The sequence below is a fragment of the Macaca mulatta genome, chromosome 5, assembly GCF_049350105.2.
Source record: "Macaca mulatta isolate MMU2019108-1 chromosome 5, T2T-MMU8v2.0, whole genome shotgun sequence".
NCBI classification, from domain to species: Eukaryota; Metazoa; Chordata; class Mammalia; order Primates; family Cercopithecidae; genus Macaca; species Macaca mulatta.
In genome coordinates, this window is record NC_133410.1 from 24,262,460 (window position 1) to 24,280,467 (window position 18,008).

At 41.3% G+C, this 18,008-nt stretch overlaps 1 protein-coding gene and 1 pseudogene across 3 annotated transcripts in view; both read left to right on the forward strand.

The window, feature by feature from the left end:
* The first annotated feature begins 874 nt into the window (after window positions 1-874).
* Window positions 875-18,008, forward strand: part of PI4K2B (phosphatidylinositol 4-kinase type 2 beta) — a 35,057-nt gene continuing 17,923 nt past the window's right edge. The window contains exons 1-6 of one of the 3 annotated variants that reach the window (XM_078003217.1): window positions 875-1,550; window positions 8,749-8,903; window positions 11,515-11,715; window positions 12,973-13,104; window positions 15,793-15,946; window positions 17,271-17,338. In XM_078003217.1, the coding sequence (XP_077859343.1) occupies window positions 8,769-8,903; window positions 11,515-11,715; window positions 12,973-13,104; window positions 15,793-15,946; window positions 17,271-17,338 (690 nt within the window). In that variant the 5' untranslated portion in view covers window positions 875-1,550; window positions 8,749-8,768. The remainder of the gene's footprint in view (window positions 1,551-8,748; window positions 8,904-11,514; window positions 11,716-12,972; window positions 13,105-15,792; window positions 15,947-17,270; window positions 17,339-18,008) is intronic. The other 2 variants (XM_002808407.4, XM_015138118.3) reach the window with 2 other exon arrangements.
* LOC114678616 (U2 spliceosomal RNA) lies at window positions 6,988-7,082 on the forward strand (annotated as a pseudogene).

Below are 18,008 nucleotides of genomic sequence, written 5' to 3' on the forward strand. Positions count from 1 at the left end.
AGTGAGACCCCATCTCTACAAAAAATTTAAATTTAAAAATTAACAGGGTGTGATCATGCACGCCTGCAGTTCCAGCTACTGTGTCTTCTACAGTTTAAAGGTGGGAGGATCCCTTGAGTTCAGGAGGTTGAGGCTGCAGTGAGCTATGATTGTGTCACTGCACTCCAGCCTGGATAACACAGCGAGACCGTCTCAACAACAACAACAACAACAAAAAACGGAGAATGCAGCTAAAGCAGTGCTTAGAGGGCAATTTATAGCCTTAAATCCTTGCATTGGAAAAGCAGATAGATTTAGAATCAATAATCTTCTACTCTAAGTAACTAGAAAAAGAAGAGGAAATCAAACTTCAAGTGAGGAATAAAGAGCAAAATAAGGCAACGGACTAGAAAACAGAAAATCAATGGAACCAAAACATGATATTCTGAAAAGATTTAAAAATTGATAAATTTCTACCTAGATTAGTAAGAAAAAAAAAAGAACATACAAACCCTCCTGGACGTCCAGTGGAGGAAAGAAATGTCGCACAATTAAATCTATTGTTATAGATTATGGTAAACTCTAAGAGAGAATTCTGTCGCGGAGGGGCCGATTTTGGTTGCAAGAGGGAACCTCTTTGGAAACTACTCAGCTTCCCGCCCTCCACTGGGAGTAAAGCGAGCTGTGCCCAGCTTCTCTCCGCACTCACGGAGGCAGGTGGCGGCCCCGCCCCACCTGCCCCCTCAAAAGCCCCGCCCTCTGTTCACTCCCACGCGCGCCGCCGCCGCCGCCGCCGCCGCCGCCGCCTGCCACGGCCCTTCTGCGCAGGCGCGGGGGAGGCGCCCGGCGGAGGCGCGAAATGGGGCGAGGCCGGCGGCGGGGCGGGGCAACCGCTGGGCGGGCGCCAAGCGGGCGCCAAGCGGGCCCGTGCGCTGGTGAGGTGGCGTCCGTTCCACCCGGTTGCTCCCGTTCCCCGCCATGCAGAGCCCAGTCTCGGGCACCTGGCTGCTGTGATCTGGTCTCAGCGCGGAGGGAGCAGAGGGAGTCCATGGAGGATCCCTCCGAGCCCGACCGGCTGGCGTCCGCGGACAGCGGGAGCCCGGAGGAGGAGGAGGATGGGGAGCGGGAGCCGCTGCTATCGCGGATCGCCTGGGCCCACCCGCGGAGAGGCGCCCCAGGCAGCGCCGTGAGGCTGCTGGACGCCGCCGGGGAGGAGGGCGCGGCCGGCGACGAGGAGCTGCCGCTCCCGCCCGGGAACGTGGGGGTCTCCCGGAGTTCGCCCGCCGACCTGGACCGGAGCCGCCCCGCGGTTTCAGGTGCGACCCGGCCCTGCCCTACTCCCCGCGCCCCTCCAGGCGGCTGCGCTTGTCGCCCGGCTCTGTCCTGTCTCCCGCGCGCGCTAGCCGAGGTGGACGGGCTTTCCCCGATCGCTGGGCAGCGGCTCCCAAGTTCGGACCGGGGCCAGCCGCAGACGCACCGCGTGCGCTTCGCCTGCTCGCTCTGTCTCGGGGAACTTGCTCTCCGAAGGCCAGTGGCTGTCATTAAACCGATTCTTTAGACCTCCCCGCAAAGTGAGTCTAAACTTCTAGAATCAGACACTGGGGAGAGGTTAACGCTGTAAAATGACGTCAGTCCTTGCTCAAGTTTGGACTTGACTTTGAATTAAGAACCTTGAACTCTCAGGAAAGTTCCTGGAGTGGTGAATTTGCGAAGTGGATGACAGGAGAGAGATGGACAACCAGAATATCCAGTTGCCACTGGGGCACGTTTTAAAACCTTTTTCCATTAAATGTTGTTATTGTGACGTTAGCCACAGGGGGCAAAAAGCAGTTGAAAGTCTGTTCCTGCCCTCTTACAGTTTAGTTTCTCTTTCTTGATTTACTTCTAATACGTAAGAAAACGAAACGAAAAACCTCTTTTCGCTATTAAGTGGACTGATACCCTCAGGTGAAACAGGGCAATTGAAACGATGTTGAACGTTAGTTAAATTTAGGTATGCTGTGCAGGCCTGGATATTTGTTAATAAAGTGAGATTTTTCTGGCGTGTTGAGTGGAGTTAGACTAATGTAATGGAAATAGCAGACTTGTAAGACTCTCAGCTAGAGGTGAGACAGATTTGTTTGTAAAAAGGCGATGGTAACACCTCCCTGCTGGTTGTGAGGATGGATTAAATGAGATGTTGTGCACCCCGTTGGTTTATTGCTTCACACATGACAGCTTAAAAGCCACAGAAAATGGAAGTTTCTTTAACACTGCTTAGTTTTTTTGGAGTTGTTAGATTTTAAATGTACTGTTAGTGGTACACTAATGTGTCCTCTACAGTTTAAAGAATTTTGGATAGAATCGGTCATTCAAGTTATAGCTGGAAGTTACATTCAGGCATATTCTAGAGTAAATAAATCAGAGAAGCCCAAGGGGAGCCGTTTGTCTGATGGTTTAAGCTTTAACCAAAGTCTGCTCCCGTTATAATGTTTGCTGATGGATGCATTATCGTTTAACCAGATAACGTGAAGCTCGAACCAGATCACAAACGGGCCTGCATTCGCCTAGCTACATTGGCAATTTGGGCATATATTACTTAGAATTTAATCTGTAAAATAGCTAGCTTGCCTTTTTCCGCCCCTTACCTTGTGTAAGCTACCTTGTGTACCTGGATTTTTAAAAGAGCCTAAAGCCTTCAAAATGCACTTATTCTGTGAAAGTGAGGTATTTTATAAACAAACAGTATTAAGGCTAGAAAAAAATCAAAGCGAGAGGCCAACGAGATGGCAGTCCTGTAATCCCATCCCAGCCTTTTGGGAGATCTAGGCAGGAGAATAGCTTGGGGCTGGAAGTTCAAGACCCACCTGGGCAGCATAGTGAGATCCCTATCTCTATTAAGAATAAATCAACAAAAACAAAAAGTCAAAGTGAGGATATAGTGTTAGAATGCAAATGGATTCTTAGAATTCCTACCTTTTTTAAAGGTAGTATCTTACTTATATCACAGCTTACAATTTGCTAAGATCTTTTTTAAAAAGTATTTTATTCTCCACTGCACTCCAGCCTGGCTCTGTCTTGAGACAGAGCAAGACTCTGTCTCAAAACATAAATAAATAAATAAGTAAATAAATAAATAAAAATTTTTTATTCTCTGCCGGGTGCCATGGCTCGCGCCTGTAATCCCAGCACTTTGGAAGGCCTAGGTGGGTGGATCATTTGAGGTCAGGAGTTTGAGACCAGCCTGGCCAACATGGTGAAACCCCACCTCTACTAAAAATACAAAAATTAGCCAGGCATAGTGGCGGGCGCTTGTAATTCCAGCTACTCGGGAGGCTGAGGCAGGAGAATCGCTGCTGAATCTGAGAGGTGGAGGTTGCAGTGAGCAGAGATGGCTCCACTGCACTATAGCCTAGGCGACAGAGTGAGACTTTGTCTCAAAAAAAAAAAAAAAAAAATTATTCTCACAACAGCACAGCAAGTTAGTTGTTATTCACCCTTATTCTCGTTATGAGGATTCAGAATTAATAAACTGGTAATGACTGGTAGCTCGTAGGACTTCAGAGTAAATGGTTTGCCTGAAGTCAGATACCCAGGAAGTGATAAATCACCCAGGAAGTGATAAAACAGAAAAAAGCCTAGTTCTTTTTTCATGTTCTGCCCTTTTTCCATTTTGCCGTGGGTCCACAAGTGTTATAAAATAATTGTGTCTCTGGTTATTTTGGAGGTTTTTACCTTTATTGGGACTTTAAAATAGTTTCTGTGAAAACTTTAAAAAAATTTTAAAGACTAAAATGTTCATGATTGAGTAATTTAACTCGATTTTTAAGCTTAGTTATTTTTTAAGTGACTCCATTAACTTCATTTGTCCTTTACCATCTGATTTCCATGAAACTACCTCACTAGTTCCAAGAAATTATTGCCTTTAGGTTAATATGAACATCATTTATGATGCTTAACTCTTGTTCATATAAGCAAGAGGTTTATGTACTTTAACCAGTGGAAGAATGTCATGTCTGTTATCTTTAACAAGGCATTTAACAAAATCTACAAACAGCATAAACCATAGTGTTGTTGGATCAGTGTCAAAGTGGAAGGATTAGTGCGTTCCTTGTTCTAGTTATTTTAATCAGTGAATTGGGTAGTAATGATAGCTAATGCCTACATAGCAGTTAATATGTGCTAGGGATACTTCTATATGCTTCATATATATTAATTCATAACCAACCCTGTGATGTGAGTACTGTTTTTTTTGGGGGGGGGCAGTGGGTGGCAGTGGGGGGACAGAGCTTCACTCTTGTCGCCCAGGCTGGAGTGTAATGGCATGATCTTGGCTCACTGCAACCGCCACTTCCCGGGTTCAAGTGATTCTCCTGCCTCACCCTCCCAAGTAGCTGGGATTATAGGCACGCGCCACCATGCCTGGCTAATTTTGTATTTTTAGTAGAAACGGGGTTTCACCATGTTGGTCAGGCTGGTCTTGAACTCCTGACCTCAGGTGATCCACCTGCCTTGGCCTCACAGACCACTGAGATTATAGGTGTGAGCCACCATGCCTGGCCTTGTTCTCATTTTAAGAAAGTACAGAGAGAGGCTGGACATGGTAGCTTATGCGTGTAATCCCAACACTTTGGGAGGCCTCTTTGATGCACACCTGTAGTCCAAGCTACTCAGGAGACCGAGGCAGGAGGACTGCTTGAGCCCATGAGTTTCAGGTTACACTGAGTACAGTGGGCTATAATTCCACCACTGTACTCCAGCCTGGGTTACAGAACAAGACCCTGTCTCAAAAACAAAAACAACAACAACAAAAAGCACAAAGAAGTGAAGTGACTTCTCCAAGGTCCCAGTTAATACAAATCAGACGCACTTAGCTTCTGTTAGAGAGCCTAACAGTTAGAAAACAGTGTTGGAATTCACAAGGAGCTGCCAAAGTAAAAGAAAATGAATTTGTAAGTCATTTAATGATTCATGGTGGCTTATAAATACGTGAATAGAGTAAGAAAATCATTTAAAAGGAAGAAAGATGAGAAGAAGATGGAGCCTGGAATAAGAGTACACAAGATGCACCTCAGATGCTTAATGCAGGCAACCCATCAATTTAGTTTTTAAGATTACTGATCAGCTAACTTGAGAGAAACACAATCACGAGGTCTATAAAGTTAAAATAAACTGGTTATTTGAACCAAAACAGAATGGACAAAGGATAGCCTGTCACAGTCTCTTGGTGAATGCTGTATGCTAAACAATATCTGTGATAAAAGTGATTAATTTTATAGAGGTAGTTCTTAAAACTTCCCTGAAGCCCATTTCAGCAGAAATAGTTTTTAACTATTGGTGCTATTTATATTGCCTCATCTAGATTCAATGTACTGATAATCTGGTTTAATTTAGAGGAAGGTTTTAGCAGAGTAGATGTTCCATGTGTTTTGACCATTCTCCATAAGTGAGCTTTTGAAAGACAGTGAGTGGCAGTGTGTTGGAGAGTATTTCTCAACCAGTGCATAAAATACATTGTTTTCCATCCATTGCAGACGTGCATCATTCATCAAATATTCTGAGTGCCTACTGGGTGCAGTGGAAATCAAGGCTTTGGGGAAACATTAGTGACCTGTATTAGATGGATGCCTGTTAACCTGCCCTATCGTCTCACAGCTTTATAGCCTAATGGAGGAAACAGTCAAAACAAACAGCCCTAACAGACTGTGTATATGTGCTTGGATGGGGAAAGCTGTGCATTGAGGCATGGAGCCATGCCCTAGATGTAGGGGCCAGGGAAGACTTAGAGAAAGTGGCATCCAATTCCAGACCTGAAGGATGAATAGCGCCAAAAGCCCTGAGGCTGGGTTCAGTGCACCAAATTTGTGAACACCTCAAGTTTCCTTTTTTTTTTTTTGAGACAGGGCCTTATTCTGACACTCAGGCTGAGTGCAGTGGCATGATCATGGCTCACTGCTGCTTTGAACTCCTGGGCACAAGTGATCCTCCTACCTTAGCCTCCTAAGTAGCTGGGACTACAGGTAAATGCCACTGTACCCAGCTAATTTTTCATTTTTTTACAGAGATAGGGTCTCACTATGTTGCCCAGGCTGGTCTTGAACTCCTGGACACAAGTGACCCTCCTGCCTCAGTCTCCCAACATGCTGGGATTACAGGCGTGAGCCACTGCACCCGGCCAGTGAACATCTATTTTGTTCTAGAAAATATTCTGGTTAGTGGGTAAGATATGGTAAAGATGGGCAGGTTTAGGTTTATAGTTCTAATCCTCAAGAGAGAGTTCATTTTGATTTATTTGTTTGAGATGGAAACTCGATAAGTTACTTACATACTTCATACATACTTCATACATACTTCAACTGTGCTAAATAAAAAAGGTTATACAATGAGTTCTCTTATTTTTATTCTCCACTTTTAGTCTCTGCATTTTAAAGGACCAGTAATAACCCTTAGGTGTGGTCAGGGCAAGGTCATTCAGCAAGTGTTTATTAAGTGCTTATTATGTTCCAGGAACATAATAAGTTCTGTAAGTTCTGGGGATACAGCGGTGAAATAAATCCTTGTTTTGAAGTTTCTCTTGTCTTGGAGTTCCCTGGTTTCTTGGAGCACCCAAAATAAATACGTAGTAGATTAGATGGTAAGTGCTAAATAGAAAAGTAAAGTGGAGGTTAGAGATTAGATAAGGGTCTTGGGGGTCATAATGACTTGGAGTTATTGTGAGATGGGAAATAAATGGGCTGGTTGGTCCAAAAGAGTGACATGATGTATGTTTTAAGAGCCATAAAAAAGAACGAGATCATGTCCTTTGCAAGGACATGAATGGAGCAGGAGGCTATTATCCTCAGCGAACTAACACAGGAACAGAAAACCAAACACCACATGTTCTCACTAATAAATGGGAGCTAAATGATGAGAACACACGGACACATAGAGGGGAACAACATATACCAGGGCCTTTCGGAAGGTGGAGGGTAGGAGGAGGGAGAGAGTCAGGACCAGTAACTAATGGGTACTAAGCTTAATACCCGGGTGATCGCTTCTCAGTCTTTTGGCTAAGATCAAGTGTAGCATCTCTTCTTACCAGTTTAATATCTGGGTGATGAAATAATCTGTACAACAAACCCTCAAGATAGAAGTTTACTTATGTAACCTGCACTTGTACCCCTGAACTTAAAAGTTACAAAGAAAAAGGATTCCTAGCTCCTCTGTTAGGTATAGAGAGGGCATGGGTGAGAGAGGGAGACCAGTTAGGAGGCTCTTAGAATAATCGAGGTGAGAGCCAATGGTAACCTGAATCATGTGGAAGGAATGGAGATGGCAAGAGGTGGTTGGATTTTGGGTATTTATTTAAGGTAGAGTCAATACAACTTGCTGATTGGATGTAGAGGGTAAGAGTGTGAGATCATGGATGATTATAAGGTTTTTGGCCTAAGCAACTGGAAGATTTGGAGGTGCCAGCAACTGCAATATGGGAAACGTAGGGATGAAGCCTTTGGGAGGTGTGGCAAAGGTGAAGAATGAAGTTTTGGGTGGTAAAGTTTGAGATGTCTATTAAGCATCCAAGTGGAGATGTTGAATACAGTAGTCGAGTTTAGGGCAGAAGTCCAGACTTGAATTAGAAATTTGGGAGTCATCAGTGTTGGTAACGAAGAGAAGAGGACCATGAATGGAACCTGGGCCATTCCAAAGTTAAGTAGTGGGTAGATAAATGCTGGGGGCTGGTCGTGGTATTTTGTGATTGCTGCTTATTAATGAAATAGGAAGCTAGATCCTCTCCTGAGAGACAGGATGGAAGAGGAGGTGTTGGGAATTTGAGGAGAGGAATTGGCTTGTGTGCACTTCTTCAATTCTGCTGCCCTGGTGCAGGCATGGAGTTGGTAGACAGTTGGGTTTTACCAGGACTGGGAGTTTTGCAGGTGACCATGATGAGGGGAGGAAGAAAGAATGCTTCTGTGAAGACCCAGCATAATTTAAGCTGGCCAAGGAGGCGGGAAGCAAGGACTTGAAGGGAGAGAATTCCAGTGACGTGGGGGAGCAGTCCTTCATAGGTTCTAGTAGGGCAGAAGAATATTTGGACTTGGAGTGCCAGAGGGACTGAACTGGGAAGACAGGAGGTGCTTGACATTGAAAGTGTGGTGAGGTTGCAGTTACTGGTATTGACAAGATCTGAGGTATGATTGGGGAACTAGAGGATGAAGTAGGATGGAGGATAAATCATTGCAGGACAGAAGTTCAAGTAAATAAGTATTAGTATTATTTTAACGAACAGTGAACTTCCTCCCATGTTATTATTTTTATTTATTTATTTATTTATTTTTTAGACAGCGTCTCACTCTTGTTGCCCAGGCTGGAGTGCAGTAGCTCAGTCTCTGCTCACTGCAACCTCCACCTCCCAGATTCAAGGGATTCTCCTGCCTCAGCCTTCCGAGTAGCTGGAATTACAGGCGCCCACCACCACACTGGCTAATTTTTTGTATTTTTAGTAGACACGGGGTTTTGCCACGTTGGCCAGTCTGGTCTTGAACTCCTGACCTCAAGTGATCCACTCGCCTCAGCCTCCCAAAGTGCTGGGATTACAGGCGTGAGCCACTGTGCCTGCCCCAGCCCCCATGTTATTTGGAAATTGAAGAGAAGTGGGTGTTGTTAGGCAGTGGAGAGGAAGGAGGATCGGAGCAGTCTATACAAATCTTGATTACATTTTTCTGTACCTTATGTCCTGATACCAGCAAGCCAATCCATATTGCAGGTCCATATCATGAGCATTCTCATAGCTGGTATTTCTTCTTAATGCAGTAACTACTGGTACTTCAGAGATGAATGCATTCTTGGATGACCCAGAATTTGCAGATATTATACTGAGAGCAGAGCAAGCAATAGAAGTTGGAATTTTTCCAGAAAGGATCTCTCAAGGTTCAAGTGGAAGTTACTTTGTGAAGGATCCTAAGAGGGTGAGAATTTCACAGACCTATTATATGTAATAGAAACTTTGGTAAATACTAATTTAAATATGAAATCATTGTGAGTTTCTAAAGATATTTTCCTGTTAAGTCTGATTGTAACCTCTTTTCCAAAATAAAGGTCAGTTTTTGTTTGTTTTTTGAGATGGGGTCCCCCTCTCTCACCCAGACTGGAGTGCAGTGGTGCAATCATAACCTCACTGTAACCTTGACCTCCTGGGCTCAGGCAATCCTCCCATCTCAGCCTCCCGAGTAGGTGGGACCACAGGAGTATGCCACCACACTGGGCTAATTTTTGTAATTATTTGTAGAGACAGGGGTCTCCCTATATTGTCCTGGCTGGTCTTGCACTTCTAGGCTTAAGCAAACCTCAGCTTTGGCTCCCGAAATGTTGAGATTACAGGTGTGAGCCACTGTGCCCGGCCTCAATTTTTTGCTTTTACTAAAGCACTCTGGTGTTTACAAACAGAGCTAATCATTTCAAGTCACAGTTTGCTATTTTGTTATTTTATACTTGGTTTCAAGCATTTATTGAATACCCACATTCCGCTGTAGCCTTATTGAGTATATATATTCACAAGTCCTTATCTTATGGAAGTCTGTAACCTTATTAGCCAAACACAGTGGAAGTTTAAACCTTCAAAACTTGTTTAATGTCATTTCCAAAGTACTTGATTTTTTTCAAAGGTAGTGAATACCTTTTCTGGCATTTTACCAGGGGAAGGAGGCTCAGCAATCTGAAGTTTGAAAGTACTGGAATGTGAAAGTGAAATGAACCACAGGATGATTCTAGACCGGAAAAGAGAAGTTGATGTGGCACTTTGCTCCACTTAGTCTAGAATTTTTCAAAAATACATTGTTTTTTTTTCTAAAAGCTTTCTGAATGATGCATAATGAGCAGTTCTTTTCTCTGGGGGAATAACATTTATAATTTCACCCCCACTTTTTTTGCAGATTGAAGTTATATTTTAAAAATGATTTTAAAGCATAAACCCTTTTTGAGATTAAAATGTATTTGTAGGTACTGTCAATCTCTCAATCTTTATTCTAAGCTTGATTTCTTAATTTGATCTTGCTGACTTTTTTACTAGTGACTCAGACTGTATTGCATTATATTTATTGTGTTATAAAGCAATTATATACTTATAATAAGACTTGTTCTTGTCTAAGGATAATTAAGCTTCTAAATTGAATATGAATATATTGTATCAAACGATAAGAGTATAGAGACTTTTAGACATTCGTGAGCAAAAAAAGATTTTTTAATAGGAGAGAGTTTATTTTATTTAATTAATCAATTTATTTATTAAGATGGATTCTCACTCTGTTGCCCAGGCTGGAGTGCAGTGGTGCAATCTCAGCTCACTGCAATCTCCACCTCCCTGGTTCAAGTGATTATCCTGCCTCAGCCTCCTGAGTAGCTGGGATTACAGGCGCACGCCACCATGCCCAGCTAATTTTTGTATTTTTAGTAGAGATGGGATTTCCCCATGTTGGCCAGCTTGTCTCCTGACCTCAAGTGATCTGCTCACCTCCCAAAGTGCTGGTATTACAGGTGTGAACCACCGGGCCTGGCCAAGAGTTTACTTTAAGTTGGTTCCTGAAAAAATAACTGGAAAAGAATTAAGGTAGGAGAATCTGACAGCATGGATGTGTACTGTATCTTATCATCTTTGTATTTTAGAGGTGGTTTTTGTCATTGGATTCGTTAATTTAACACATACTTGGATGTCTACTGTGCATCAGGTACTGTTCTGAGTACTGGAAATGCAGCCCTAACAAACCAAGTCCCTGCTTATTACAATGTACTTTAATGTGGGGAAAGTAAACAGCAAACATGTAATGTGGATATGTAATAGATATTGAATAATAACATTGTTTGACCTAGAATGGTGATTTTCAAACATTTAAAAATCAGTGAAACACTTTTTCTTTTTCTTTTTTCTTTTTTTTTTTTTTTGTGACAGAGTCTCGCTCTTTCACCCAGGTTGGAGTGCAGTGGCACAATCGCAGCTCACTGCAAGCTCCGCCTCCCGGGTTCACGCCATTCTTCTGCCTCAGCTTCCTGAGTAGCTGGGACTACAGCTACAGGTGCCCGCCACCACGCCCGGCTAATTTCTTGTATTTTTAGTAGAGACGGGGTTACACAGTGTTAGCCAGGATGGTCTCGATCTCCTGACCTTGTGATCCGCCTGCCTTGGCCTCCCAAAGTGCTGGCATTACAGGTGTGCGCCACTACACCTGGCCCAGTGAAACTCTTTCTTAACTTGGAAATCCAGCAATATAAAACAGGTGAAATTAGAGTTAATCTGGTCAAGGGGCATGGGGTCTTAGAGCCTTGCCTTCACCTTCCCAGGGTTTGTCAGAACACAGTTTGAAAACTACTGGTCTTGATTTTAGATTGTTGAATGAGAATGAATACGAAAATGTGATTTGAACTAAATATATTAATATTTGAGGTTTATAAATCCTCTTAATAGTTTGAGGATTTGTGCCTGTATCTTTGGTGGGAAGCAGTAGAAAACAATTTATTAGAATGCATTTTATGGATGATTATCTATATATATAAAAAGTCTAATAAGATTTTTACTTTTTGCTATAGAAAATTATTGGTGTGTTTAAACCCAAATCAGAAGAGCCTTATGGTCAACTCAATCCAAAATGGACCAAATATGTCCATAAGGTCTGCTGCCCTTGCTGCTTTGGCCGAGGCTGCCTGATTCCTAATCAGGGGTACCTTTCCGAAGCGGGTGCCTATTTTGTGGACAACAAGCTTCATCTGGGCATCGTACCTAAAACAAAGGTAAGCCAGACTTTATTTTTAACCATGGACTTTTAATTTACAACCTGCTTATATCTGAATATTTCAGTATTTATTCCTAATGATAGAACCTAAAGTGGAGCCCCTTTTTTGGTAGTACTCCAAGAGTCATTAGTGACTGGTAACTAGTAAATTGATTCTAGTGTAGATCCACAAAGTATTTAAGGGAATGTGTCTTGTCCCTGTGAGATCCGACAATGCTAACAAAAAGAGGATAAAGACCTAGCATTCAGAAGGCAGGAAAATATCAGGGGATCCAGAGATCCTATTGAAGGCAGAGATAGCCAATGTGCTTGAAGACTACTATTGTTGTCCTTTCAGCCTTTATACAAAATTTTTTTCTTTTCTTTTCTTTTCTTTTTTTTTTTAAGAGACAGAGTGTTGCTGTGTTGCCCAGACTAGCCTTAAATTTCTGTGCTCACGCAGTCCTCTTGCCTCAGCCTTCTGAGTAGCTGGGACTACTGGCACACTAGCATGTGCCTGGCATCTACATCTTTTCTCTTTATCATGGCTCACTGCAGCCTTGTCCTGCTGGGCTCAGGTGATCCTCCCACCTCAGCCTCCTGAGTAGCTGGGACTGCAGGCACATACCATCATGTGCCTGGCACCCGCATCCTTTCTTTTCTTTTCTTTTTTTGGAGATAGGGTCTCGTGCCAGGCTGGAGTGTAGTGATGCAATCATGGCTCACTGCAGCCTTGTCCTGCTGGGCTCAAGTGATCCTCCCACCTCCGCCTCCTGAGTAGCTGGTAATACAGGCATGCACCACCACACCCAGCCAGTTTTTGTATTTTTAGTAGAGATGAAATTTCTCCATGTTGCCCAGGCTGGTCTCAAACTCCTGAGCTCAAGCAGTCTACCTGCCACAGACCCCCAAAGTGCTGGGATTACAGGCGTGAGCCACTGCACCCAGCTAACCTGGCGTCCTTTCTAAATTTTTACTTGAAGCCTTCTTTCTTAAAATGTTTATTCCTAAGTCTACATTTTAATGCTGTTACTTTCACCACTGGCAAATTTTAGGCCTCTGAAAGGCTTTTATACCGCTCTCAGAAGGAAATATGTGCCATTCATTTAACAAGGCTTTGCAAAATTCCCTGGCTTTTCTGTTTTAGATTTTCTAGGGCCTTTATTACAGGGTTACACTTTGCTAATTTTCATCATTAGAGTGAATTTCATGGTGTATATGAATAGAGATACTATAATACAAATTCTAACCATTTTTCTATATTGTATGTTTCTAGGTGGTTTGGCTTGTCAGTGAGACATTTAACTATAATGCGATTGACCGTGCAAAATCAAGAGGCAAAAAATATGCTTTAGAAAAAGTGCCAAAAGTGGGTAGAAAGTTTCATAGGATAGGACTCCCTCCTAAGGTAAGTTTCTCTGATAAGCTTTATTTAGAGGGCAATCGGGCACATACATCCGAGCTCTAGGAGCCAGAATGCGTATTGTGCTGTTAGCTGTGGATATTATTATAGCACAGATTTTTCATCTTCCAGGAGCTTATAGTAAACAGGTAATTTCAGTGTAATATAAAGCTGTTGAGATGATGGTAAGTTCAGGGAGCTCTTAGAGGATAGATGGACACCTAACCCAGTTTAGAGGGATGGGAGGTGTTTCCAGGAAGAGGTTGCATGAAAGGCTTATAAAATAATGGGTAAAAGCACAGGTCTGGAATCAGACCTAATCCCAGCCTCTCTGCTAGTTTGCTCTGAGACCTTGGGCAAGTTCCTTATTCGCTCTCTCTTTCTCTCTCTCTTTTTTTTTTTTTTTGATAGAGGGTCTCACTGTGTTGCCCCATCTGGAGTACAGTGTTGTGAACAGGTACTTTCTGCAGCCTCAACCTCGTGGGCTCAAATAATCTTCCTGCCTCAGCCTTCTGAGTAGCTGGGACCACAGGTGCACACTACCAGCCTGGCTAATTTTTAAATTTTTTTTTTGTAGAGATAGAGTCTCACCATGTTGCCTAGGCTGGTCTTGAATTCCTGGGCTGAAGCAATCCTCTCGCCTTGGCCTCCCAAAGTGCTGGGATTTCAAGTGTTAGCCACTGTGCCTGGCCAAGTTCCTTACTCTCTAAGCCCCAGTTTCCATAAAATGAGAATGATAAAAACTACCTCTTAGGTTGTTGTGAGGATAAAACTAAGAAATTCATGTCAAGTACTTGGTACATAGTAAAGGTTAAGTAAATGGTAGCAGCTATATTTACTTACTACACATTAGATTTTCTTTTTTCTTATCACCTTTAAATAAACCTGAGGGATGGTAAGCAGCCAGCTGAACAAGGGTAGAGAGGGTTAATGGGAAAGGCATTCTAGAAAAAGCTTTAAGATTTATTTATTTATTTATTTATTTATTTTTTGAGACAGAGTCTCGCTCTGTCACCTAGGCTGGAGTGCAGTGGCGCTATCTCGGCTCACTGCAAGCTCCACCTCCCAGGTTCATGCCATTCTCCTGCCTCAGCCTTCCAAGTAGCTGGGACTACAGGCGCCTGCCACCACGCCCGGCTAATTTTTTGTGTTTTTAGTAGAGACGGGGTTTCACCGTGTTAGCCAGGATGGTTTCGATCTCCTGACCTCGTGATCCTCCCACCTCGGCCTCCCAAAGTGCTGGGATTACAGGTGTGAGCCACTGTGCCCGACCAAGATTTATTTTTTAGAAATGTATTTGGCTTATGATTTTCTTGCTTCTGTACATTTATCTAGATAAAAAGAATTTCAGTAGGAATTCATCGTTAACCTAACTTTTAAGATAAATTTTACTCAAAGTGGGCAGGGAGTTTGAAAGTTTTTAAAAGGCCTAAAGGAGGATATTATTTCCATATTTGTGACTACTAGTTCTTAGTTATAAGTATTTTGAAGAACACCTTTAGGAAATCATTAAAATTTCATGCCAACAACAAAAACATAAAGCGTTAGAATAAAAAGCAGATTTTCTTTGTGGTGATTTGTTTGTATTTTTGAAGGAAACTAGGGTTACCTATTACCTGTTTGTCACATACTACTTAAATTTGTATTTCCTTCTCCAACAAACTGTTTACTGTTAACTAGTAATCTTGTTAACAAAAATGCCTTTTTAAATGGTCATATCTTCAAGGAAAGGACTTTTTCAAAACTACTATCAATATTATGATTAATAGATTTGTTCTTTACAATTTTAGACAGGGTATTTAATCTGTGAATCTGTGTGGTTAAGGAATCTGTCCTTTTTTTTCTTTTTTTTTTTTTTTTTTGAGACAGAATCTCGCTCTGTCACCCAGGCTGGAGTGCAGTGGTGCCATCTTGGCTCACTGTAACCTCCGCCTCCCAAGTTCAAGCGATTCTCCTGCCTCAGCCTTCTGAGTAGCTGGGACTACAGGCGCGTGCCACCACACATGGCTAATTTTTTGTATTTTTAATAGAGATGGGGTTTTACCATGTTGGCCAGGCTGGTCTCAAACTCGTGGCCTCAAGTGATCCACCCGCCTCAGCCTCCCAAAGTGCTGGGATTACAGGTGTGAGCCACCACACCTGGCCTCATCCTATTTTTAAAATAAAATGATTTATTTAGAATTCAAAGAAAGAGTCTAACAGCTAAAAAAAAAATGAAAAAATGAAAAAATAAAAAAATTATGTACTGTATTTTATGTCAGAAAAAGAATCTGGAAAAGTTTATTCAGTAAGATAAAATTGCACTGTTATTGAATAAGCAGAATAGGTTTAAAATTTGGCCTCCATAATTACATTCATCTTAATGAATATTTTTAGAAAACGGCATTCTTTTTCAGAGTGTCACATTGGAGATACATGTTTATTCTTTTTTAAAATTTTCCCAAAATAACTGCTATGCTCCTTGAAACTCTAGGGGTAAGCATTTTTTATCTGCTATGTATTCTTTATGCAATTATTTAAAATTAGTGTATAAAAATAGTTTTCTTGATAAATATGGCTTATCTAAATTAGTATTAAGTCTTCTTTCTTATTGTGTTTACATGACGTATTTTTTGACAGTACTGCTGAGAAATATAAATATTAATCCCCTTGTTCTTGTACTTTCTCTTCTAACTATAGTTCTTAAAATTATAGATTGGTTCCTTTCAGTTATTTGTTGAAGGTTACAAGGAGGCTGAATATTGGCTTAGGAAATTTGAAGCTGACCCTTTGCCTGAGAATATTAGAAAACAATTTCAGTCACAATTTGAAAGATTGGTTGTTTTGGATTACATCATCAGAAATACAGGTATTGAAGTTCTCTCATTTGTTTACTCAAATCTTGTTCATTTTCAAACTATATTCTTGTTATCTAAACCAAAGTGGTAAACTTTTGTTGCTGAAGTCTTGAAGCCACTTTCTCTGTCTACCTCTGTCTATCTAGTATTGACTCTCCTGGGCAGAAGTCATCCTGTGTGGGATAGATTCTGATTCAAAGCAGGCTCTTAGATCAGTTCCTGTCCCCTAGGGAGGAATTTCCTAGGGGCAAGGCAAAGTCAGATATTGGTTATCTGCACAGTGTGAGTAATTAAGGCTTCATTGTGTAAATTATGTTAGGTGCTTATTTTGACATTATGTAACTGTTAGTGTAGTCTATAAAGACACTAAACTCTTAATTTTTCCTGTGCTATAAAGGGGCAATGATGTAGACCAGGGGTGTCCAGTCTTTTGGCTTCCCTGGGCCACAATGAAAGAATTGTCTTGGGCCACATATAAAATACAGTAACACCAATGACAGCTGATGAACTTAAAAAAAAAAAAAAAAGTCTCAAAAAAAACTCATAATGTTTTAGGAAAGTTTACAAATTTTTGTTGGGCCACATTCAAGGCCATCCTGGGCAGCATGTGACCTGCAGGCCTCGGGTTGACCTTGATGTAGATTATCCAAAGCAGGAGCTCCCCACTGTGGGTTCCTGGACTCTCAGGGTCAGCATTACGTGACAATTTGTTAAACACGCATCTTCTCAGACACTATGCTAGACCTTTTGGAACAGAAATTGCAAGTGAGTGCTGGCAGGCTGGGTTTTAAGGTACCCTCCAGGTAATTCTGATGCATTCTGAAGTTTGAGAACCATTGGTTCAAAATGTTTTCTTATTTAGTTTTTGGCAAAGCATCAAATAATTTTCCAGATTTACTGTCTTAATTTATATGTATATATATTTACAGTCTAGACCACTTCTATGCTGACATGAGGTAAGCCTGCTTAGAAATTTGCCTAGAAATAGGGGTTAATGCTTTTTCTTCCTAAAGTGAAGAAAAGCTCTTTGATTTTAATAACCTCGATTTAATAATTGTATCACCTCACAGGGTAGTAGTTTTGAGGATTACATGAATTATTACATACTAAGCACTTAAAACAATGTTGGCCCAGAGAAAATATTCAATAAATGTTAACTCACATTTATGGGTTTGTTTTTTTTTAAGTTTCTTTGTGTTAAATTGTGACCTTTAATATGCTGTGGATAACCAGTGAAAGTCTCAAAAATCAGGAGATCACTAGATTTTTCTCATTGATATTAAGCCATGATGTCCATAGAAATGAAGTAACAGATTTTCTTGTTTGTTTTGAAAGACAGGGGCAATGATAATTGGTTAGTCAGATATGAAAAGCAGAAATGTGAAAAGGAAATTGACCATAAGGTAAGGAAATTTACAATTTTATATGTTTATATATATATACACACATACACACATATATGTATATAATTGTGTATAACTTGTGAATATATATATTCAATTTCTGTAAAAGATTCCTTTAAGTTATTCTTCACCATTTCCTCCTTCTTTCACTTAATCTTTGGTTTTTACATCTACTTTTTCTGTTTTTCTCACACTTTTAATTTTTGTCACTTGTTTACATTGCATTCTTGATTCTTGATTTTTTTTGTTTGTTTGTTTTAAATAGGGACGGAGTTTTGCCATGTTGGCCAGGCTAGTCTCAAACTCCTGGCCTCAAGCAATCCACCCGCCTCAGCCTCCCAAAGTGCTGGGAACACAGTCGTGTGCCACCACGCCCAGCCAGTTCTGTTTTTTCTTTTGTCAATTGTTGGGCAGCTTTATTTTTTATTTCATATTAGAATAGAAGAATAATACCTGCTTAGTACTTTTAGAGTTTCAGAAATTTATAGAATCCCCGTATTTTGCTTTTATGTAATAAAGGCTTCTGGGATTTTTGTTCACCATGTTTGTATTTTACTAATTCACTTTCTTCTGAGTCTTTTCCTTCAGTGTTAAATAATACAATATTACCTAATAAATGGAACATGTGTGCTTAACCTGTGAATCACGTCCACTGAACTTCAAAAAATTA